This window comes from Haliotis rufescens, unplaced genomic scaffold (genome assembly GCF_023055435.1).
Source record: "Haliotis rufescens isolate VD_foot unplaced genomic scaffold, xgHalRufe1.0.p SCAF_10, whole genome shotgun sequence".
In the NCBI taxonomy this organism is placed as follows: domain Eukaryota; kingdom Metazoa; phylum Mollusca; class Gastropoda; order Lepetellida; family Haliotidae; genus Haliotis; species Haliotis rufescens.
In genome coordinates this window covers 27,171,567-27,198,028 of record NW_025963780.1, presented here as the reverse complement: position 1 = coordinate 27,198,028, position 26,462 = coordinate 27,171,567, and the positions used below count along the sequence as shown (strand labels likewise).

At 40.4% G+C, this 26,462-nt stretch overlaps 1 protein-coding gene across 1 annotated transcript in view; it reads right to left on the bottom strand.

Annotated features, from left to right (window-relative positions):
- The window catches only part of LOC124144348 (unconventional myosin-Id-like), an 82,377-nt gene that overhangs the window by 53,041 nt on the left and 2,874 nt on the right, over positions 1-26,462 (bottom strand). Inside the window, exon 2 of the mRNA XM_046513715.2 lies at positions 20,498-20,706. Coding sequence (XP_046369671.2) covers positions 20,498-20,706 — 209 coding nt within the window. The remainder of the gene's footprint in view (positions 1-20,497; positions 20,707-26,462) is intronic.

Below are 26,462 nucleotides of genomic sequence, written 5' to 3'. Positions count from 1 at the left end.
TAAGCCCTTAGCATCTATATATTTACCAGGTTGTCAGTGAAAGGATCTGTGGGAGGTAAGCCCTTAGTGTCTATATATTTACCAGGTTGTCAGTGAAAGGATCTGTGGGAGGTAAGCCCTTAGTGTCTATATATTTACCAGGTTGTCAGTGAAAGGATCTGTGGGAGGTAAGCCCTTAGTGTCTATATATTTACCAGGTTGTCAGTGAAAGGATCTGTGGGAGGTAAGCCCTTAGTGTCTATATATTTACCAGGTTGTCAGTGAAAGGATCTGTGGGAGGTAAGCCCTTAGTGTCTATATATTTACCAGGTTGTCAGTAAAAAGATCTGTGGGAGGTAAGCCCTTAGTGTCTATATATTTACCAGGTTGTCAGTGAAAGGATCTGTGGGAGGTAAGCCCTTAGTGTCTATATATTTACCAGGTTGTCAGTGAAAGGATCTGTGGGAGGTAAGCCCTTAGTGTCTATATATTTACCAGGTTGTCAGTAAAAAGATCTGTGGGAGGTAAGCCCTTAGTGTCTATATATTTACCAGGTTGTCAGTGAAAGGATCTGTGGGAGGTAAGCCCTTAGTGTCTATATATTTACCAGGTTGTCAGTGAAAGGATCTGTGGGAGGTAAGCCCTTAGTGTCTATATATTTACCAGGTTGTCAGTAAAAAGATCTGTGGGAGGTAAGCCCTTAGTGTCTATATATTTACCAGGTTGTCAGTGAAAGGATCTGTGGGAGGTAAGCCCTTAGTGTCTATATATTTACCAGGTTGTCAGTCAAAGGATCTGTGGGAGGTAAGCCCTTAGTGTCTATATATTTACAAGGTTGTCAGTGAAAGGATCTGTGGGAGGTAAGCCCTTAGTGTCTATACATTTACCAGGTTGTCAGTGAAAGGATCTGTGGGAGGTAAGCCCTTAGTGTCTATATATTTACCAGGTTGTCAGTGAAAGGATCTGTGGGAGGTAAGCCCTTAGTGTCTATATATTTACGAGGTTGTCAGTAAAAGGATCTGTGGGAGGTAAGCCCTTAGCATCTATATATTTACCAGGTTGTCAGTGAAAGGATCTGTGGGAGGTAAGCCCTTAGCATCTATATATTTACCAGGTTGTCAGTGAAAGGATCTGTGGGAGGTAAGCCCTTAGCATCTATATATTTACCAGGTTGTCAGTGAAAGGATCTGTGGGAGGTAAGCCCTTAGCATCTATATATTTACCAGGTTGTCAGTGAAAGGATCTGTGGGAGGTAAGCCGTTAGTGTCTATATATTTACAAGGTTGTCAGTGAAAGGATCTGTGGGAGGTAAGCCCTTAGTGTCTATATATTTACCAGGTTGTCAGTAAAAAGATCTGTGGGAGGTAAGCCCTTAGTGTCTATACATTTACCAGGTTGTCAGTGAAAGGATCTGTGGGAGGTAAGCCCTTAGTGTCTATATATTTACCAGGTTGTCAGTGAAAGGATCTGTGGGAGGTAAGCCCTTAGTGTCTATATATTTACCAGGTTGTCAGTGAAAGGATCTGTGGGAGGTAAGCCCTTAGTGTCTATATATTTACCAGGTTGTCAGTGAAAGGATCTGTGGGAGGTAAGCCCTTAGCATCTATATATTTACCAGGTTGTCAGTGAAAGGATCTGTGGGAGGTAAGCCCTTAGTGTCTATATATTTACCAGGTTGTCAGTAAAAGGATCTGTGGGAGGTAAGCCCTTAGTGTCTATATATTTACAAGGTTGTCAGTGAAAGGATCTGTGGGAGGTAAGCCCTTAGCATCTATATATTTACCAGGTTGTCAGTGAAAGGATCTGTGGGAGGTAAGCCCTTAGTGTCTATATATTTACCAGGTTGTCAGTGAAAGGATCTGTGGGAGGTAAGCCCTTAGTGTCTATATATTTACCAGGTTGTCAGTGAAAGGATCTGTGGGAGGTAAGCCCTTAGTGTCTATATATTTACCAGGTTGTCAGTGAAAGGATCTGTGGGAGGTAAGCCCTTAGTGTCTATATATTTACCAGGTTGTCAGTGAAAGGATCTGTGGGAGGTAAGCCCTTAGCATCTATATATTTACCAGGTTGTCAGTGAAAGGATCTGTGGGAGGTAAGCCCTTAGCATCTATATATTTACCAGGTTGTCAGTGAAAGGATATGTGGGAGGTAAGCCCTTAGTGTCTATATATTTACAAGGTTGTCAGTGAAAGGATCTGTGGGAGGTAAGCCCTTAGTGTCTATATATTTACCAGGTTGTCAGTGAAAGGATCTGTGGGAGGTAAGCCCTTAGCATCTATATATTTACCAGGTTGTCAGTGAAAGGATCTGTGGGAGGTAAGCCCTTAGCATCTATATATTTACCAGGTTGTCAGTGAAAGGATATGTGGGAGGTAAGCCCTTAGTGTCTATATATTTACAAGGTTGTCAGTGAAAGGATCTGTGGGAGGTAAGCCCTTAGTGTCTATATATTTACCAGGTTGTCAGTGAAAGGATCTGTGGGAGGTAAGCCCTTAGCATCTATATATTTACCAGGTTGTCAGTGAAAGGATCTGTGGGAGGTAAGCCCTTAGTGTCTATATATTTACCAGGTTGTCAGTGAAAGGATCTGTGGGAGGTAAGCCCTTAGTGTCTATATATTTACCAGGTTGTCAGTGAAAGGATCTGTGGGAGGTAAGCCCTTAGCATCTATATATTTACAAGGTTGTCAGTGAAAGGATATGTGGGAGGTAAGCCCTTAGTGTCTATATATTTACAAGGTTGTCAGTGAAAGGATCTGTGGGAGGTAAGCCCTTAGTGTCTATATATTTACCAGGTTGTCAGTGAAAGGATCTGTGGGAGGTAAGCCCTTAGCATCTATATATTTACCAGGTTGTCAGTGAAAGGATCTGTGGGAGGTAAGCCCTTAGTGTCTATATATTTACCAGGTTGTCAGTGAAAGGATCTGTGGGAGGTAAGCCCTTAGTGTCTATATATTTACCAGGTTGTCAGTGAAAGGATCTGTGGGAGGTAAGCCCTTAGTGTCTATATATTTACCAGGTTGTCAGTGAAAGGATCTGTGGGAGGTAAGCCCTTAGTGTCTATATATTTACCAGGTTGTCAGTGAAAGGATCTGTGGGAGGTAAGCCCTTAGTGTCTATATATTTACCAGGTTGTCAGTGAAAGGATCTGTGGGAGGTAAGCCCTTAGTGTCTATATATTTACCAGGTTGTCAGTGAAAGGATCTGTGGGAGGTAAGCCCTTAGTGTCTATATATTTACCAGGTTGTCAGTGAAAGGATCTGTGGGAGGTAAGCCCTTAGTGTCTATATTTTTACCAGGTTGTCAGTAAAAGGATCTGTTGGAGGTAAGCCCTTAGTGTCTATATATTTACCAGGTTGTCAGTAAAAGGATCTGGGCAAGTGGTTGATATAATGAGCAACACTGTACGACGTTTATTACAATAACATCAACCAAATCGTCACCAGACCACCTGACACAACAGCATGACAAATAAACTAGTTTGTTTGTTTGTTGTTTAACACCGCACTCAGCAATGTTCCAGCTATATGATGGGATCTGTAAATAATCGAGTCTGGACCAGACAATCCAATGATTGATATCATGAGCATCACTCCACGCAATTGCAGGGATCAATGACATGCATCAAGCAAGTCAGCGAACCAGACCACCCCATCCTGTTAGTCGCCTCTTACGACAAGCACAGTCACCTTTTACAGAAAGCATGGGTTTTTGAAGACCTATTCCACCCCGAATCTCCACTGGTCAATAAACTACAGATATATGAAAGAACAGGTGATCCTTAACAGTTTTTGAGTAGTATGTTTCTGACACTCACACCCTTCAAGCACTGGTGCTCAGAGACCATGCAGCCACAACCCAGATATGGAGGAAACTGGTTTGATGTTGACTCACATCAGGTGACACTGAGCTAACTCCTCCCGGGGTGGAGCCACTATTGCACAACACTAGCATACACTAGAACACATACACAATATATGCAGCTGATAAAGTACAGCCAGTCATCATGGATGTGTGATCACAATATGTTTGTTCAGTCATTTACAAGCAGTTGGTTCAAAATGGCCCTGGTTATGTTAGAGCAGGCGTGGTTCATGTATGTGTGTACGCACTTCCTCACAACATGTGTTTGGGGTGTAATAATAGCTGTTAGTTATCTCAAGAACATACCTGAGAACATGACATGCATCTTGATATCACCAAAGTTATCTAGTTAGCCTGAGGCTTGGGGAAAAATAAAGACTGTAAATATGCTCTTGCATACCATCCCTGTTGTCGGGATGAAATTATCAGTGACTAATATTGATTTTGCGTTTTCATAAAATATAAACACATTTAGTATCTTGCTTTACACATAGCAAGGCCTGTTGGTATTGTAGTATTTAAGGGAAGAGTTTGTAATGCAGACAAGTGTAGGAATACATGATTAAAGAGCATTTTTATCTATTGTTACTTACATGAGGTGGGGTGAAATGGGGCTCAACATTGCATTCAAGATTATTGTTTGTTTGTTTGTTTAACGCCTCACTCAGCAATATTCCAGCTATATGACGGCAGTCTGTAAATACTCGAGTCTGGACCAGACAATCCAGTGATTGATATAATGAGCATTGATCCACGAAAATGGGATACGATGACATGCATCAACCAAGTCAGCAAGCCTCATCACCTGATCCCGTTTGTCGCCTCTTACGACAAGCATAGTCACCTGTTATGGTAAGCATGGGTTGCTGAAAACCTATTCTACCCTGGATCTTCAGGGGTCTCAAGAATATTGAACTTATATATATGTCTACTTGTACTAGTATGGACTAATGCCTGTTTCATAGCAGTGTACTGACTCCAAGACAACCAGTCCTTGTTTTAGCCCCTTAATAACGACCGCCAGGCAGAGTGTCAACAACTACCATCTTTTAATGTCTTTTGGTACGACACTCTATCCATAGAGGTGGTAATTATTTACAGAAGAAATAGTGAAATGAGTAGGTGGGTAAGTGAATGGTTCTTTAGGGTTTTTCGTGTGTTTAGTTTTGTGTTTGGAAGTGATTATTATTTCCACTCAGTAGGTATACTACCAGTACTTGAGATGTATGATAGGTGGATTGTATCATCTCATGGAAAAGAATTCATTTAGTGAGACAATGTCATGATTAGCAAATCAGTTTGTGAGTGAGTGAGTGAGTTTGGTTTTACGCCGCTTTTAGCAATATTCCAGCAATATCACGGCGGGGGACACCAGAAATGGGCTTCACACATTGTACCCATGTCGGGAATCGAACCCGGGTCTTCGGCATGACGAGCGAACGCTTTAACCACTAGGCTACCCGACCGCCCCTTAAATCAGTTTGTGGAAATAACAAATGGATCATTCAATGTCCAGCACACCAGGGATGAAAGGTTTCCACATTCTATCACAATGAGACGGGTGTTCTACATGTTTAAACTGCAAATATCTACAAATATTCTCCTAAATGCCCTCTTGTGACAGTGTACGTTTTGCGCGATATATCAGTAATCATTCCATTGCTATCAAAACTCTTCAAATAATATACAATTCTCAAAACTGATTCCTTGGTGGGAGGAATGAGCATGCTAACCACTCAACGACCAATGCCCAATACTAGGTCAACTACTAACCAAACAATGCTATCAATGAAAATATATAAGTGCACACACACTGACCATGCTGACAGAGCCTCTTTCTCAAAATCATAGGTCCCATGACGTGACTAGACAAATCTATACTACTCAAAAGAAGTTAAGGACCACCCGATTCTTTCTTATCACTAAAGTTAATCTGTCATGGCATGACAGAATAGACATAATCAGATGACAGATTTACTTTAATAATATGAAAGTGAGTGAGTGAGTGAGGTTTTACGCCGCTTTTAGCAATATTCCAGCAATATCACGGCGGGGGACACCAGAAATGGGCTTAACACATTGTACCCATGTCGGGAATCGAACCCGGGTCTTCGGCGTGACGAGCTAACGCTTTAACCACTAGGCTACCCGACTGCCCCAATATTATGAAAGAATCAGGTGGTTCTTAACTTCTTTTGAGTAGCATATCTCAAAACAATGGTAACTGTAAGAAATGACAATTGCTACATTTAGGAAAGACATTCACAACAGGAGCTTGTCCAGATCCTGTTTATCTTAGTGTAATTGACATGCATCTGATTCCCAGTTTCCGCCCACATCAAAGAACAACGTGGTTGCTCTACTGGTCTAGGCAGGGACATAAGAACAACATATCAAACTGGGGCGTGAGATTCCAGTGTTTATTGAAGCAGCTGACGTCACGTTAAGACAGTTTCTTGCTTCCGTGAAAGAAGCACGAGCACTATATCCCAAGTCGTGTTTCACCAGTGTAAACAAGGTTTTAGGTCATTGTTACGTGTTGTCAATGTGCGAGACACTTGTCTCTCACAACAAGGGCTTGATTCGGCCTGCAGATGTATTTTCTTAGCTATTTGAGTTATTTTGACATTGTAAACTTTTCACAGATTTCCTATTTGTCTTGATAGTTGAATTACACAGTGACGTAAGGAATCAGGAGGGGTATTGTAAGCTGGTATATTATTGGAATTCCTAAAATTCCTGTGAACATTTTCAGTGTTATATTACATATGTTAATCTAGGTCGGGATTCTTCGAAACTAGATGTCTTGTGATACCATCAAACCTGAGAAAATAATACTAATTCACAAAGCAACAAAATATCAGATTTTATATCCTATATATTTATCTGGAAAAAAAAGAGATATATACTACTCAAAAGACGTTAAACAAAATCTCTCATGCCCTGACACATCAACTATAGTACCATAAACGAGGGCGCTCTCAAAATTAGAAATTGGGGGCTCCTATTTGTAATTTTATTTTTATAATTTTATTTTGGTGAAAAAACAGAGTTGAAAGATAAATTTCGTGGTTTATGCTGTCAGCATGGTCAGCCTGACATGTTTATATACAACAGATATATTTTTCCAGAATTCAATTGGCCATAATTAAGGGTGCATATAACACACGAGTGCATATTATATGCAAATAAATAAGTCTTTTGCACATTGATAAATCGGAAGGGGTGCTAATTTGGATTGTTCACTAATCAACATAGCAAATATCGCTGTGGGCGCTTATTACGTCGAATACGGTAATATGAAAGAATCAGTGTTCCATAACATCTTTTGAGTAGTATATACATGTATGATATCAAGGACCTAAATTGTTTCATCCAGTCCTGTCAAAAGTTGGGCTACCGTATATCACCGTCAATAAAGCAACCCCCTGAAAAAGCCTTCAAAATCGATGCTAATTTAAATACACTGTCTATGAAGCAAATCGGTATCATATGAAGCACATCACCCGCGCATACACAATCCCTACAATCCATTTTTGCAAAAAAAATCATGTTTATCTTCCGCAGAAAAAAATGACATCGTATCCCTTCAGCGAATACAGGTAAACGAACAGGCGATGACAATTAAGCTTGGTCAATACAAATTTGAAATTTGAGATAAAACATCAGTATACATGATGATTTACAGTTTAAATTGTATTTCATGTCCAGCTAGGTATTGTTTTATATCCAGAGACTGAGATTACTGTGTGTATGTTCTCATAAACTAAGCCAGAAGCAGCAATCAGCTGTACAAACCTTTTCTCAGAATCTACCAGTGATTTGCTGAAAAATTACCCAATAATAAAAATTGAAAGAACTGTATCTGAAACTCATATTTTATCAAGAATAATATATTCCAATATCGTATCATTTTGGTTGCAGCTTTACTATATATCATGTATATATTTGAAATACATTAATAACCATAAGCGTAGCACATTGGTACAGCTGATCGCTATAGCCGGATATTTTTTACGTATGGAACAATTTGACCCATCACCGTCGATGTTGACATATAATAGTCAAACCACAAAAAATATTACTTTTAATGAGTCAAAGCATCGCATTTATGAAATATATATCCAATCTCTGTCTATTAAAGTTCATTTCAAGGCATCAATAGCGGTAATATGACCATGGTTGCTGTATATAATGGCAGGATGAACAATCTACCGATCACTTCACCATGTTCACAAACGATTTCACCTAAATGTGTGAAAATAATATTGCAAGAAATTTTGAATAAAATTAATAAAATAGGTTACAACCATAAATCCAGATATACAATGGACATTTTTTATAACCAGACTGTAAATACAAGATTAATTTGCGTACTTCAGGACATATTTTTTTACATGGTATTTCCGGTGTTATGTGCTCACTGTTATCATGGTAATGTCTTTGTGTTGGGGAAACAAACAATCAAAACTCTTCTACCCTGTGCATAGCAACCCCCCTTGAAACCCCCGTAATTCTAGGCACGAAAGACTTGCCTTATAAGCTTGCGATACACGTAATAAAATTGATATTTTTTAATGCTATTACCTCATGTAACCAGGACATGTATAAATATACCGTATTTGACGTAATAAGGGCCCAGAGCGCTCTCAAAATAAGAAATGGGAGGCTCTTATTAGAATATTATTTTGGTGGAAAAAACAGAGTTGAAAGATAAATTTCGTGGTTTATACTGACGGCCTAAACTGTTTATATACGACAGATATATTTTCCAGAATTTAATTGCCCATAATTAAGGGTACATATAACACACGAGTGCGTATTATACACGAATAAATAAGTCTTGTGTACATTGATCAATCGGAAGGGGTGCTAATTGGAATTGTTCACTTGCCAATATATTAGCCAATATCACCGTGGGCACTTATTAGAGCGGGGCGCTTATTACGTCGAATACGGTACATGGAAGTGTTTGGTGCTTACACAGCTGAAGGAAGTAGGATCTGACTAGTAGGAAGCTGTACTACCGGCTGGTCCAATCACGGCTTATTCCTCAAACACGATGAGTGTGCCTCACCATTACTTTAAAAGTTGGACTTTGTGTAATTATACAATTACAGAGTTTTGGAAATATCCAAATAATTGTGAAATTGTCCCTGGACAAGCAAACAGTCAAATTTCTCTTGTCTGGAGACAAGTCAGATTACTTACACAAAATGGTGTTTCCATCACAAAATTGGTGTTTCACTGGCTGCAATTTTCGTTGTGACTTTGATGAATCATTTTTTTAACATCTCTGTGGATTTTCCCACAACAAATTATGACGTGCTAGTCACATTGAAGAGCCAGGTTCAATTCTCCACATTGGTACAATCTGTGAAGCCCGTTTATGTGTCCCCTGCCCTGATATTGCGGGATTATTGCTAAAATTACACTCATTCACACACTCTTGTATGTATTGGACATTTGAAATCCTGCCTGCATAAAATAAGTTGTATCCAGTAAAATCTGGGTAACCTTCCCTTACTTGAGACTAACATGAGGAAATTAGGAATAAACCATGAAACTAGCAAAGAACTGTTTCACTACCAGTTTGTGACTACCGGCATGATTATCGAATTTGCATATCAAGAATCAGTGAGTGAGTGTGTGAGTTGGGTTTAACGCCGCTTTTAACAGTATTCCAGTTATATTGCGGTGTGTTAGTTTAATGTGGGAGGAAAGCACGAAGTGATGCAGGTCTTAGACGTTTACCACTTCGGTGAAAACCACGAGCACGGGTATGGTGCTGACAAACCTAGAAACATAATTGGGGCGAACTGGGATTCGAACCCACAATCATAGGTTTCTGGCATGCCCAAGGGACGCAACTCTGCACAGCGAATCGCGGCACCTTAGACGACTGGGCCACCCGTGCCCCCATCAAGAATCAGAACTCTCAAGCCTGACCATGCTGAAGAGAGGTGAATCTCTAGACAACACACAAAGTTCATAGCTTTCGCCCATGGGAGCCGTGCCAATTTACACTTGTGCGAGGGGTACATGAAGTATGTGATCTAGACTGCTAGTAGTCGGACTTTCATTTTTGTGGAAGCCTTGATGGCTGATGGGTTAGGTCGCTGACGTTGTGTGCCCGTGATTAGGTGCCTCATTCAGGGTGGGTTCTAATCCCAGATGGGACTCAACCACGCAAAAGTACTAGAATCCATACTTTACTAAGAGAAAGTGTTATCCCACATATAACATTTGTTACTTTCAAGTTAACACTACTAGATCATCAAAGCATGGCTTTGCACTGACTGGTAGTAGCTAGGAGAGTATGTCCCTGATGTTGCCATGTTCTTCTGTTTCATATCACTTGAGGGGGCATGGGTGTCGTCTAAGGCGCTGCGATTCGCTTGGCAGAGTTGCATCCCTTCAGCACGCCAGAAACCTATGATTGTGGGTTCGAATCCTGTTTCGGCCGATTATGTTTCAAGGTTTGTCAGCATCATACCCATGCTCATGGGTTTCACCAAAGTGGTAAACGTCCGAGACCTGCATCACTTCGGGCTTTCCTCCCACATTAAGCTGACACGCCGCAATATAACTGGAATACTGTTAAAAGCGGTGTTAAACCCAACTCACTCACTCACATCACCTGAATTTATTTTATTTTGTGACAAAAAGCACCCTTTACACCGTTTCCGTATTGCGGATAAAATCAATCCAGTCTGTGGTAAAACTGTATTTTCTAACATGAACAATGTTCCTATCCACGTTTGTATTAAATAATGCAGGAATAAAACAGGAAGTGGTAATTGCTTGACTGATTATTAATTTCAAGTTCGACCCTTCATGCACCTTTCAGGACCATCAGAGTTTTCTTTACAGTTTAGGGGCGGTCGGGTAGCCTAGTGGTTAAAGCGTTCGCTCGTCACGCCGAAGACCCGGGTTCGATTCCCGACATGGGTACAATGTGTGAAGCCCATTTCTGGTGTCCCCCGCCGTGTTATTGCTGGAATATTGCTAAAAGCGGCGTAAAACCTCACTCACTCTTTACAGTTTACATTGATAAATCGTTCACCAAATGGATTTAATTACCAGTTAATTACTAGACAAAGGACCATTTGGGTTTTACAACCATGGGGGTCGACCATGATAGGAGCCTCCTGGACTGTTTAGGAGGGATCACATGCACGACTTCAGGCTTCATACAAGGTATTATTCATCTTTAATTTCTCCATGTCAAGCTGACACACTCACTCCTTCACAGACTTCACAGGATCACTCAGCAGGCTCTATGGCAGAACCAGGGCATACTATCCTGAATATGGCCTGCCCAACAACGGAGGAGGACAAATATGACCTTATCACCATGTCTCTTATCAGTGCTACTTAACACAGGGCTAGGTCTGTGTGATTGACAGACTCTATGACGTACGTTTTATATATAATTCTTATCACCAACCTACAGCTCTGCTTCCTTGTACTGTTGGTGTGAATGGTTGGTATGTTTACCTGCTGACTAATATTTGCACAAGAGCAGTGTTATCAACTGCAGAAAAAACCCATCCAATTCCATGATCAATGTCTTTAATTCTAAAGGGCACACATTAACACAATTCTGCCTGTCCCCTTTGCACACTTGAAAAAACATACATTTCTGTTCCAGGCAAAGTGGGTTTATTTGGGATCAACCTAAAAAGTCCCATGCTATTTTGTAGGAATGTCATAATTCACCGATTGTACCGATGCATCGGTAGATAATTCTCGCGATACGTTATGTGAGTGAGTGAGTGAGTGAGTGAGTATGGTTTTACGCCGCTTTTAGCAATATTCCAGCAATATCATGGCGGGGGACACCAGAAATGGGCTTCACACATTGTACCCATGTCGGGAAATGAACCCGGGTTTTCAGCATGATGAGCGAACGCTTTAACCACTAGGCTACCCGACCTCCCCTCACGATACGTTATGAGATACATGTAAATATATATTGATACAAAATTTTATTGAAATCGGTATTCATTTGTTGGTGTATCGATTGATTTTTCTTTTTGAATCGAAATGTCATATTTTCTGAATTTGACACACAAGGAAAACTTGTTAGTTTCTGACACTTGTTTGAATAAACAGAATCAACCTTTTCGAAGTAGTATTATTTTACAAAATAATCTACAGATAGTGATTAGAACGCATAATTGTGAATGTGATATATAATTAAAAAGTTTGTTTCTAAATTTACGCTTTAAAGGTCGGTATTGCCGTATCATTTTAGATTAGTTTGACTGTAGCCCTGGCAAAATGTACTCAGATACACATTGAGTGAGTGAGTGAGTGAGTGAGTGAGTGAGTGAGTGAGTGAGTGAGTGAGTGAGTGAGTGAGTGAGTGAGTGAGTGAGTGAGTGAGTGAGTGAGTTGGGTTTAACGCCGCTTTTAACAGTATTACAGTTATATCGCGGCGTGTCAGCTTAATGTGGGAGGAAAGCCGGAAGTGATGCAGGTCTCAAACATTTACCACTTCGGTGCAACCCATGAGCACGGGCATGGTGCTGACAAACCTAGAAACATAATCAGGGCAGCCAAAGGGAAGCAACTTTTCACAGCGAATCGCAGCGCCTTAGACGACTGGGCCACCGTGACCCTAATAACTGAAAACATAAAACTGTATAAAAATTAATAGGGAAAGTGTAAGTATTGCAGGACAAGTACAACATATTATCAACTAGCACTGCAGGACAAGTTGGGTTTAAGACATTATTTGAGCCCTGATGCAGTTTCCCCCTTTCATTCAATGGAGAATAATGACAGCCTATTCATTGTCTCAATCCACATGATTATACTGTATGTGGTTGAATGTTCATTTCATATGTTTTTCCAGATAACTTTTGCAAAAAGAACATTTACCACAGTGTCTGGGTACTATTTACCACTGTCTCTGGGTACTATTTACCACAGTGTCTGGGTACTATTTACCACAGTGTCTGGGTACTGTTTACCACAGTGTCTGGGTACTATTTACCACAGTGTCTGGGTACTATTTCCCACTGTCTCTGGGTACTATTTACCACAGTGTCTGGGTACTATTTACCACAGTGTCTGGGTACTATTTACCACCGTCTCTGGGTACTATTTACCACAGTGTCTGGGTACTATTTACCACAGTGTCTGGGTACTATTTACCACTGTCTCTGGGTACTATTTACCACAGTGTCTGGGTACTATTCTACACATTCCAGCACCAGGACCCAGTTTGATAAGTGTTATGTTCACTGCAATGAAAATATCACTTTTCTCAACTTCAGAAAACTAAGTCTTTCACACTGATAAGTATTGTATCATGATCAATATATCGTATCATGACCATGCTGTATTATATACCTCAGTGTTAAATGGTGTTATTCCTGTATATTCCTGAATTAATATTCCTGTGGTGGAAGAAACATACTCTTCTGGACAGAGGACACAGGCTCTCTACTGTGTCAACTGACCTCCATCCTTTTCTTCATCAATCTCCCCCCTCCCCCACAAACATGTTTGATATATAAGTTACTGGGCCTTGTAGGTGCTTAATGAAGATATGTTTGTAAGTGAAGCTGTAGCTATCAGTCCCAACCCTCTGTAAACATGCCCAGCCCCTCTCAGCTCACATCACAGGAAAAGAACTTTCTTGTATCAGGAAGTCGGCCCATTAATTCACATTCTTCAGGCAACACTTCGTCCAACATAAACAGGATTAAACTTAAGTGAAGTTTTCCTTTCTTAAAGCCATCGTGAAAACTGCTTTGTCGTGTTTTGTGGTGCACTGCAGAATTTTTGATAACTCCTTATCCTTTTAAGTTTAATTCAGGACTTAACTTTATTTGTTTTGTTTGTTTGTTTGTTTGTTTGTTTGTTTGTTTGTTTGTTTGTTTAAAGCTCCACTCAGCAATATTTCAGCTTAATGTTGGAAGCTAGTCTGTTGCGGAAGCCTGTAAATAATTAAGTCTGGACTAGACCAAGCCAGTGATTGATATTGTGAGCAACAATCCACACAGCCATGGCACAATGACACACAATCAAACCATGCAAACAAGTCACTGAGCCTGACAAACTGATCCATTTGGTTGCCTCTACTCTAACGACCAGCAAAATCTTCTAGGGACCTACTATTACCTGGAATCACCACAGAGAAGTGAGGGAGAAGCTGAATATTACAAAAGACTCATTTGAAAGAGTGAGTGAGTGAGTTGTGTTTAACACCGCTTTTAACCGTATTACAGTTATGTCACAGCGTGTCAGCTTAATGTGGGAGGAAAGCCTCAAGTGATGAAGGTCTCGGATGTTTACCATACTGACAAACCTAGAAACATAATCGGGGCGAACCCGGATTCAAGCCCACAATCATAGTTTGAAAGAGCGAGTGATTAAATGTTGTTCACATATAAGACCTCTATAAATACTGAACAAAAACAGTTAGGAATCATGATTATTTTGGGGGGATATTTTGATGAAATCGTGTGCTCAGTGTTCACTTAAAAAAATTATCCCCCAAAATATTCTTGATCTCTTTCATTGTTTGTTCATTATACAAGTACATCACAGTGACATCTAAATAATCTACACTGTTGTTTTTAGAGAGAACACAACACTAACTCTTCATGTCATTACAACAGTAACATTTCAGCCTGGAGTTTAAGAACTTGCTGCTAATAGCAGTGACCTATTAATGGTAAGCCATTATCATAGATAGTCGACCAATTATCAGAAAGGTAACTGATACCTCTAGGCCAAACTGAGATGTACCACAGAGAGCTATTGACAACATGCCTTGCATGAGATTCCTGACGAGTACCAAAGTAGGCCTCGCCACTGAATAAGTTTGTGTGTTTGTTTGTTGTTTAATACTGCACTCATAGACTAAAATCTAGTCTCTGAAATGAACATATCGTACATAAAAAAAACAGTTGTTCAGTTATCTTAATAAAAATATAATAAAAAGGAGCCCAGTGACTCTCTTCATTTTCAGAGACTAAACAAATCTGCAGAGCTATAATTTCTTGGAATTTTACGACACGTGTAAATGATCCTATCACCCATCACTGGCGTGCCATTGAAAGTGTGTGTGACAGGAAATTTTATTGCCCCCACCACCTCTCCCCAAACACACAACCCTCCCAGTGGAAGCAGGGAGTCAGTTTAGATACTGCAGTGATCTAGACTTGCCAAACATTATAGACTTGCATGGGCTGTATTTGATATATATTTGTATCAGGGTCTGTAAGACAGACTACTGCACTCAGTGAAGATTCCGGGGTAGATTAGGTCTTCAGCAACCCAAGCTTGCTGTAAAAGGTGACTATGCTTGTCGTAAAAGGCGACTAACGGAATCAGGTGGTCAGGCTCGCTGACTTGGTTGATGCTTGTCATTGATCCCAAATGCGTGGATCGATGCTCATGAAATTAATCACTGGATTGTCTCGTCCAGACTCGATTATTTACAGACCGCCGTCATATAGCTGGAATATTGCTGAGTGCGGCGTTTAACAACAAACCAACCAATCAAATCAAGCTATATGATAGTGGTCTGTAAACAATTAAGTCTGGACCAGACAATCCAGTGACTGACGTCATGAACATCGATCCACCCAATTGGGATACAAATACATGCATCAACCAAGTCATCGAGCCTGACCACCCTATCCGGTTAATCGCCTCTTACAACAAGCATAGTCACCCTTTACAACAAGCATTGGTTGCTGAAGACCTATTCTATCCCGGATCTTCACTGGTTCCACTGGAGAAGTATATTTGGCCATGTGAATCCCCCTGTGGGAGGCCAGGGTTAACCTAGGTGCCCAATAACCCATGCTTGTGGCACAAGGCAACTGAATTGGATCATTGGTTTGGCTGATCCAAACGTAAATTTACACAGGCCAGCGTGACACAGCTCCCATTTCGCAGACTGTGAAGTAATCATGGCAACACAACAAACAAACAAACAAACAAAACAAGCAAAATATGTGACTCTCACAGTCCTGAAAATGTGGGGCAACAAAATGCATGGTCACTGCATACAGCTTATAGCACAGAGAGTTACTACAGCCATAGGGACAACAAACCCTCCCCTTCACATCCAAACACAAGACCAACTAGAAGCCATCTTTACACCATGTTCCCCTTGCCAATCCCAGCATCAGTAACCCTTACCAATGCCAGCTTCGTCATGTCTTGTATGTGTAACATTCCTAGCAACAACACATTAATTTTGATCACACAGCACCAACTGTGTATGAGGTTCCTGCCCCGACCAGTGCCAGGCTCTCCAGCTCTCTGCTAGTGGACTGCCACAAGTTACTGAGATAGGCCAGGCTGCAGTATGGCATGAACAGCAAGCTATTTTCTGCTACTTCGACCTCAGAGGAGGGAACCAATTGTCAACACACAGGTTACAAATATTTATTTGGTGGGAAATAACACAGGTTATTGGGGCAAAACTCACAACAAATAGCCTCAGCATGCTAAACAAGCTTAGTTTACGCACACACAAAGAAATTGACACTGTGTCGGTAAAACACAACGCATGGATTATTTGATTTTTTAGCACATACAGTATTTTCAGAAAAAATGCTGACAATAGAGAGATATACCTTAAATCTACCAAATCTATGTTGAAAGAGAAGTATTTACACAGGAAACAGATTTTCTAGAAATAGAAGCATTGACACGTTACAAATTGCATCCAACAAACTAACTAATCCTCGATCACTGTACAAGGGTTAAAAATGACCCATCAATGTTTTAAATAGTTGTGTGACTCTAACATGTCTGAGAACTGGGTCCTTTAGAATTTGTGGATGAGTTTGCTAGCTGTACCAGTGGTTCCAATATATTATAGCCATATTGTGTCCATTTATTCAAATACTCTAATAAAATAAAAATAAAAATTTGAGGGTTATATTTACACAAGGGAGCCACCGGTCATCCAGTTAATAGGTAATAGTCTGGGTGGGAAGGCCATCTTCCTGAGGCAAGGGCGTTAACTGACTATATACATGATATAAGTCCAGTTTCCACCCTTGCCAAACAAGGTTGGAATTTTGTGGCACCACAAGTGGCTATTATCAGTTATGTCCCTTTTATGTCCCTCCTATTGACCAATCCGATTCCACCTCTCATATCACTTGCAATTGCTTCAAACAAAATGGAGGCACCAAGTCAAGAGGATCTGATCGATAATCATAACCTATATTGTAATAAATGGGTCTTACTTCGAGAAGTGGATCAGATCACTAGAGCACCTTCATTAAAAACATGAAAAGATTGGGAAATATCCGTCAACAACCAGTTGACAATATACATGCCTTGCAAATCCTGTTGTCAACAGAAATCAGCATGTTGAAATCCATGCTGTTTATTAACTGGATGTCCTAGTTTGTTACGTCATTTTGATTGGACTATGCATAGACTCGTTAGTCCAGCCAAAATAGAACTCCGGAATTCTAGCCTAGTTCGGCAAGAGTGAAAACTGGACCTTATAGCCAGCTAACTCCCTTTCCTCTGGAAGATGGGGGAGGCAAGCCTGAGATTTGTGTTCGAGACAGGATATTTTGTCAGTCAGTACTTTTAAACATGCCACGTTTTTCTGTGAATGGAGGCAAACAAGTTTTTACAATTTCAAAACATCATCCATGATGCCCAGTGGAAAATTATTTTTCTGGTAAATTTGAGTATATATTTTTTTACAGTTTCTTCCAAAAAATCCGAGACCAACCACAGGCAGGTGCCCTTAAAACAAAAAATGCTAGATGGACATGATGAAAGCAAATAATTCATTCTGGGAACAAATTACATTTGTAAGCCAAGAATTAAATTTAGACTTGCATCACATTTTAAGGTTGTCATTATCACAGTCATGTGAAGTCGTGCATTCCATCTGGTCATTCTTCTCCCTCAAATTATGAGGCTGCCAACCCTCTGGAACTCATGAATCGGGGCCTATTTAGGGGGTATTCAGAACTCAGCTGTATGGTATGCATGATTCGGGGCCTATTTAGGGGGTATTCAGGACCCCCTAGACAGAACAACAAAATAAATTGCTTACTGTTTGAGTGGCATTCTAGAAGTTGGTGAGTAAATAAGCAAATGTACAACAATATGGAAAACAAATTCTGGCTTATTGCATTAGCGACGTTTCAATGTAGATTCTGACACCATTCTCAAGATGGAATTAGTACAACCAAGTGATGAGAGGTGTACATACATGACATGTTGCGATAAGCAGCAGATGAACATTAACAAGAACAGGTGCTTGATAACAAATAACACACAGATAATTGGATGAAGCCAGACCTACAGTAAGAATAACAATTAGCATACAGGTAAAGAAACCAGATGTTTGGTTTGGTTTGTTTGTTGTTTAACGCTGCAATATTACAGCTATATGACGGCGGTCTGTAAATAATCAGTGATTGACATCATTATCATCGATCAACGGAATTGGGATGTGATGACATGCATCAACCAAGTCATCGAGCCTGACCACCCAATCCTGTTAGTCGTCTCTTATGACAAGCATAGACGCCTATAATAGCAAGCATGGGTTGCTGAAGACCTATTCTACCCCGGATCTTCACGGGTCGAAGCCAGATGTACAAGGTTAAGATGTTAAGTGAGTGAGTGAGTATGAGTTTACGCCGCTTTTAGCAATATTCTAGCAATATCACGAGCGGGACACCAGAAACAGTCTTCACACAGTGTACCCATGTCGGGAATCGAACCCTGGTCTTTGGTGTGACGAGCGAACGCTTTAACACTAGGCTACCCGACCACCCCTTTAAGATGTTAAGATGTTGCTACAAGCTTAATGGAATACTAATTATAAGAATCTCTTGCTTGATTAGATCTTCATAGCCAGACGGGATGTAATACCCCTGACATGTTTTTCTTAGAAAATAAATTAATTTTCCCTTGCAAATGAAGGTTTAAAAATAATTTAATATTCCGTAAGCAAATACCAACCCAAATGGAGTTACACAATTAGGTACTACATCTTAAGGGGAGTCTGATCTGAAAAATATTTAGAAATATGCAGTAATGTATGCAGATAACCTTTAACCTATTTAGACGTAATTAACGTTCTGTATTTACTTTCAGCATGAAATGTTATCAGCTGATTATTGCATTGTCGACTGCCTATAAGAATGTATGTTTCATGAAGTAAACCATTAATAGGCAGGACAGCATGTAGTTTGATCAAGTCACACCAAGTTAGGGGTTGACTCAAAGAAAGACTGGGAAAAAATCTAGTACAAGATCTGGATCGTTTTGCCGATAGTGTGCAGTGTGCAGACACAAGATATCCCTGACTTGTCACAGAATCAGAGAAGAAATTAGAGATTTAATGTTCATATGGTTGAACTTATTTAGTCACCAAAATACTTTTGAGACAGACCCTATCTTCCATCCTATTACATAACAGATGAAACGACAGGCATTGCAAGAGATAGTCGGCTAATGATATGGTAGTCTTTATCTATGAACTGTACTCTAGTCCAATTGGACAACGTCAACACTTGCCGACATTTCGAAATATGAATGAACATTACTTACTAAAAGAAAATCACATAAATACATGAGAGTATCTGCATTACTGAAGTCTCAGGCTTTGTTGTATTCACATTTACGAAATGGATTTGTGGGGCTTCTGCTCATTCACACTAAGTGTTTGAAACTCAGATGAATGTCAGGGTCTATGATTTGTGTTGTTTGTTTGTTTGTTGTTTAACGCCGCACTCAGTAACATTCCAGCTATATGGCAGCGGTCTGTAAATAAGCAAATGATGCTTTCCTCTCATGTTGTTATTTCCTCTGTATTCCTGATCACAAAATGGCAGCGACTGACCATGCTGAGTAATATTTATTTCAGTATGCAGAAAATAAGATCTGCATGTACAATCAGTGTCAATCACTTCAGCTCCCAATGTATTGCAATGTATCGAAATATGTTTAGCAATGCAGATACAAATTGGGGGAAAATCCTTATTTTGTTCAAAATTTAGATTTTTTTATGGTTCTTATTTTCTTAAATTCATAGGCATTTAATTTGCACTGAATTCAAGCAATAAACCTCTTTCCCTTTATTGTCATTCTGTCATCAATAAAACACAAGTCACCTCGACTATGTCGTCTAAAGATGAGGTGAAATGAAATGTGGTTTAACGTCGCGTCCAAGACTATTGCACTTATATCGCGACTTGTATGTGTGGCTGCTTGTACTAGTCCGGACTGATGCCGATTTATAGTGCTAGCTCACTGAGATACCATGCCCCAGTTTAACATGAATACCCCACTCAGACACAGTATACTGACTCCGATCCGACGAGTCCTTGTTTTAGCCCCTTAATGCCGAGCGCCAGACAGGGTAACAACAAGTACCATCTTTTAACATCTTTTGGTATGACACGGCCGGGGATCCAACCCCGGACCTGCCGCTCTCCGGGCGGATGCTCTACCACTAGACCACGGAGGCGGTCTGTCGTCTAAAGAATAACATTAGTAACATTATTCACATCAATAATACTAATAGTATTAATAGGGAGTTTTCTAATCCCAAGTTTGGAATCCTACCTGGCTGGTACCAGCCATTTTAAACTTGGTTCCAAATTACAGCCTCTGATCTTGGGCTTGCTTACCTGAAATGACTATACAGGTGTCCCTGGCATTCCTCTTCATCGTCTTGTAGGCATTGTCAGCAAGTGCAAAGATGTGCGGGGGCCGCTCATAGATCTCCCGGCCTCGGTACTCCTCAACGTAACTCTGATTGTATAAATCCACTGACCTGTATGGGTTGACGGACACAACCACCTCCCCGATGTAGGTGTAGATCTTGCCCTTCTCAAACCTGCAACACGGAACAATACATCTGACATACGAACCAGCCAAGATAGTTTGTTTGTTTGTTGTTTAATGCTGCACTCAGCAATATTCCATACAACATAAACTTGTGGGTTCTAATGCTGGTTCGCCCCGATTATGTTTCTAGGTTTGTCAGCACCATACCATGCTTGTGGGTTTCACCAAAGCGGTAAACGTCTAAGACCTGCATCACTTCAAGTTCCAGCCTCATCAAGCTGACTAGTCGTTACATAACTGAAATACTGTTCAAAGCAGCGTTAAATAATTACTCACTGGAAAACGTAATGGAGTCTCCACCAATGATTGACATTATGAGCAACAATCCATGGTGACAGGATACAGTGACACGCTAACAAGCAGGTCACAAAACCAGAACACCCAATCAACAGTTGCCTCTTCCAACCAACCCCATGAAGATCTGATAATTGGTCTTCAGCAAGCCATGCTTGCCGTAGAGGCAACTTATATGATCCGGTGGTCAGGCTCGCTGACTTGACTGATGCATGTCATCGTATCCCAATTGCGTAGATCAATCCTCATGATTTCTATCACTGGATTGTCTGGTACAGACTCCATTATTTAGAAATTACCGTCTAATAGCTGTCATATTGCTGAGTGTAGAATTAAACAACAAACAAACTCTTACGACCAGCATAGGTTGCTGGGGACTAATTCTAACCCTGAATCCCAAAGGGGGCGGTTGGACCACACAATGAACATCTCAAACAACAAACAAATAAACAAATATATGGTCATGTTGCATGTTTGCGAAAGATCATTTATCACTGTCCTCAGACAATATCAGGGTTTTAAACGACCCATAAATATGCGACCAGTACGCACAATGTTGAGATTGGCACCGAAAGTAGTCATTTCACCGACAGCTCAAGTGCTGTGTTGGGCGTGCGTGCGTATGGTGTGCATGTGTGCCGATTGGTAATAATTCAAACTGCTTATGGCTCACTTGAAGAAGGATACAATTCTACACTGTATTCAAATCAATCGGAAAAGTTAAATATACACGGGTAACTTAAAAAATTATTGAAAATCAAGATACCATAAAAAAAATTGATTATTATCAAAAAATGACTACGGCTAAGTTATGGGGAATATTTTGGGAAATACTATCCTCTCATGGGAGTATTCGGTCATGATGTAGAATGAGGTCAAATATTGAACCCGGAGCTCTTGTAAGCTCCATACAAACACATACAGTAATGATTATTCTAACTCCACCGCATCACCAACAATGTAAGGAGAACAGTGGGGCCACTTCCACCAGTCAAACAGATCAAGTCACATTTGTCAGCTTCTGTTGTGTATCAATTCCCGCTTCATATACATCACACGCTCCAACTCAGCCCTGACCATGAATGTATTATAACCAATATTCAACCAAGGGACTGTGATCAAATATCCATATCCATCACATAATCACCATGTGGTGGCTGCCATATGTTTGCAGGGACCTTCTGTCACTGTATTGATTCCGACAGTCAACATGCTGTCATTAATCGGTCAAAGGTAGAGTTCACTTTATTTGTAAGACATATTGTCCTGGGATAAAGAGTGTTTCAACTCTTTGAGTAAACGGCCTGTATCTACAGTTTCAGCGACGTCCTTCTGACTGACAGTTCGCCAGTACACAACAAAAATGTTCTTTGCAAAACATGAAAAAGGAGAGCTAGAGTTCACATCTTTTTTTCTTTTGTTTTTTATTTTCATTTTTTAAAAGAAGTACCTGTTACATAAAATGCGCTTCCGCCCAAGGTAGCAGAAAGCCTATGACATATAGCACAACTTATTAGTACATCTTAGTTTTTTTTACAAAAAATAACATACGTCTCACTCACACATTCACTCTAGTAATACAAACATACTGCATATATAAAGTATGCATAAACTATTAAAGTTTATATATAATATTGCAGTGCAGGAAATTATATGGTCTCAATAGAGTTCACATTTTTGACAAACTTCAGTTTTAAAATTTAGGCCTGTGTCTACAATGGTCTAACTCTAAGTGTTATATGATTAGATACAGCCACTTGTCCCTTAGTCTGTTGTTTTACTGTCAAACAGTTTGGTTTGACACCGCTTTGAACAGTATTCCAGTTATATCGCGGCGAATGTGGGAGGAAAGCCCAAGTGATGCAGGTCTTGGACTTTTACCACTTTAGTGAGACCCACGAGCACGGGTATGGTGCTGACAACCCTAGAAACATAATCAGGGCAAACCGGGATTCGAAACCCACAATCATAGGTTTCTGGCGTGCCCAAGGGACGCCACTATGCAAAGCGAATTACGGCGCCTTAGACACCTGGGCCACCTGGGCCCCCTTTACAGTTTATTTCATACTTCTTTTGTTTGTGCAAAATATCTCCAGTTGATTGTGTCATGTTTTTAAGCCTGAGGTCTTCCATGTATCCCCAAATATACTACTCCACTCTTGATAGGGATAGTTTATCTTTCCATGATACAGAGAAACATATACTCACAAGAAATCTAATACCATACATGCTGGTTAATATTTGAAGAATTACTCATATTCAAGAGATATTAGATTGGTTCGATGTACAAATGAACATACTGTTAGGTTGTCTGAACTGACGGTCATGAACGCATCTCATCTGATCCATGACTCGAGATGCACCACTTGTCTCGTGCACGATTAGCATGTAAAGTTTGGATATCACGTGGATCATATCGTGATAACAATTGACTGATTGTTAGTTCTGTCATTAAGTGGTACACATTGGAAACATTTCTACTTAACGTCCGTGCTTCTCTATACATTTCTATTGTGGGCATTTCTTTCAGTGGTGAGTATATATCTGACGTAATTATCACGATTATCTTTGTCAAAAATTGGATAGTATATAATCAAATCTAGACCAGACAACTCAGATATTTATTCTGGCCAAAAAACCATGTCATTAGGGCATGAGTGAGTGAGTATTGTTTTACGCCGCTTTTAGCAATATTCAAACAATATCACGACAGGTACACCAGAAATGGGCTTCACACATTGTAACCATGTGGGGAATTGGCAATCAGCACAGGTTGCTGGGGGGACCTATTCTAACCCAGAACTCCTTGTGTCTTGTAAACATAACAGTATTACTTTTAAAGTAGGATGGCTAGATATTTTTAATTTAAGACACATTTGCAGTGGGTCGACCATGAGGACCGCCTACTGAGTTTGCTGCAAAAGACGTAGTCTTGATTCAGGTTACACATCAAGACAAATTTACTAAATTCCTTTCAAAATATTGTAATGTTATCTTTCAGTGCTGTGTGTTTGCTCACTGTGGCCGACTATAATGTATTTATAGTTACAATCAAGACTGATACGGAGTTGTATTGATCCGTGGGATACTCTCGATCAATACTGATCAATAAATGAGTGCTTCAATACGCAGTTAATTGTTCTGTATGAACTTTACTGACATTACACAATAAACCAATGTGACAGAGATATCAGATTTCTGACAGCAAGTTTCAACCAGGGATTTACCTGGGTCTAACTATTTTCGACTCTCGGTAATAATGTTTGGGGTCGAGGCACGAAGTTGGGCTCACAGGCTGTCAACATCTGACGTGCTTTACTAGAAATCCAAGACGTACTCAAGTCATATCATTTCACATGCTCGGGAGCCTATTGTAGATGGCGATTTCGATGTTAGAATAAGAAATCAACCTTTGACGTTCTGAACACTGAGTCAGTGAGTGTTTATCAAACCCTGCTTATCAGAATAGAAATGTCACTCATAGTCTGGAAGGTAATTCAAGGTACCGACGTTTACTACAATATCTAAAAAACTATCGGACCTACTCCAGTCAAAGTTGGTATGAGATTATTAAACAGTCATACATAATTGGATATTACATTAAAGACAATCGGTGCACGAATAAAAAATCTGTCTATTTAGCTATCACTATATTTCATCAACAACCAGACCTGTTCGTCACGAAAGGGTGCACGGGGATCATGCACTCACGAATATGGTGTTAGCGTTTGGCGTCTCAACGTGCGTGATTCCCGTGCACCTTTTCTAGTTGAGTTGATTGGTTCAACTGTGTCATATGGCCCTGTGACGCAGGGGTAGCATTATGCAGATGGCTGTTTCAATGAAGGTCTGGTTGTTGATGAAATATAGTGATAGCTAAATAGACAGATTTTTTTATATCAATGCCAACGTTTTTATTTGCGGTCATTTCTTCCAAAATGCTTGATGTCTGTGAGAGCATTTAGGAGACAAATCTACTTTATGTGGGATTTAGTCAGATATGTTGGTTTCTTTCTTTGTTGCACTATGCAATCCCACCAATGACAGAGGCTTGTAAGTAATACTCTGGACCAGACAATCCAGGGATGGATATGATTTGTTTGTTCTTTAACGCCGCACACAGCAATATTCCAGCTCTATGACGGTGGTGTGTAGTGAGTGAGTGAGTATGGTTTTACGCCGCTTTTAGCAATATACCAGCAATATCAAGGCGGGGGACACCAGAAAAGGGCTTCACACATTGTACCCATGTCGGGAATCGAACCCGGGTCTTCGGCGTGACGAGCGAACGCTTTAACCACTAGGCTACCCGACCGCCCCGACGGTGGTGTGTAAATAATCAAGTCTGGACCAGACAATCCAGTGATTGACATCATGAGCATCGTTCCATGCAATTAGGATACGACATGCATCAACCTGATCCTGCTAGTCGCCTCTTACGACAAGAATAGTAACCTTTAACGGTAAGCATGGGTTGTTGAAGACCTATTCTACCCCGAATCTTCATGGGTCTTTTGAGATAATTATAAATAAATGTATGAGTGAGCAATGGTGAGAGAGTTAGGTTTAAAGCTGCTTTGAACAGTATTCCTGTTGATGTGGGAGGAAAGCTGAGTGATGCAGGTCTCGAATGTTGAAGACTTTGGTGAAACCCACGAGCCAAGTATGGTGCTGACGACCTAGAAAAATAATCGGGGTGAACCAGAATTCGAATCCACAATCATAGGTGTCTGGCATGCCCAAGGGACACAACTCTTCACAGCGAAATGTGCCTTAGATGACTAAACCACCAGTGTCCCCAAATAGTGAGTGAGTACGGTTTTAAGCCACTTTTAGCAATATTCCAGCAATATCATGGCGGGGGACACCAGAAATGGGCTTCAAACATTGTACCCATGTCAGGAATCGAACCCGGGTCTTCGCCGTGATGAACTTTTATTAGTCTTTAACCACTAGGCTACCCGACCCCCCCTGTCCCCAAACAAATATAAGAAGCAAGAGGCTTTAGAGTTGTATTTGAGTGATTTCATCATTTCTTAATATTTGTTGTGTATCATACCAGTGTTATCGTCAGTCTGTATCGTGATACATATCACATTGCAAGATTTGAGGCTTTACTCACCCTGGGCGGTTGGGTAGCCTAGTTGTTCAAGCGTTCGCTCATCACGCTGAACACCCGGGTTCAATTCCCAGCCTGGGTAAAATGTGTGAGGCCCATTTCTGGCGTACCCCGCCGTGATATTGCTGGAATATTGCTAACAGAGGCATAAAACCATACTCACTCATTCACTTTACTCCATTCTTCTGTCCAAACAAGGAAATCAAATCAAAACTAACTAATGAAGTTTGACTTTGGTATTTGAACCTTCCCCCATCCAAACAATACTTGTTCAAATGCTTTCATGACCATAACAGGAATTTCGTCATCGCTTTGAACATGATATCATTACA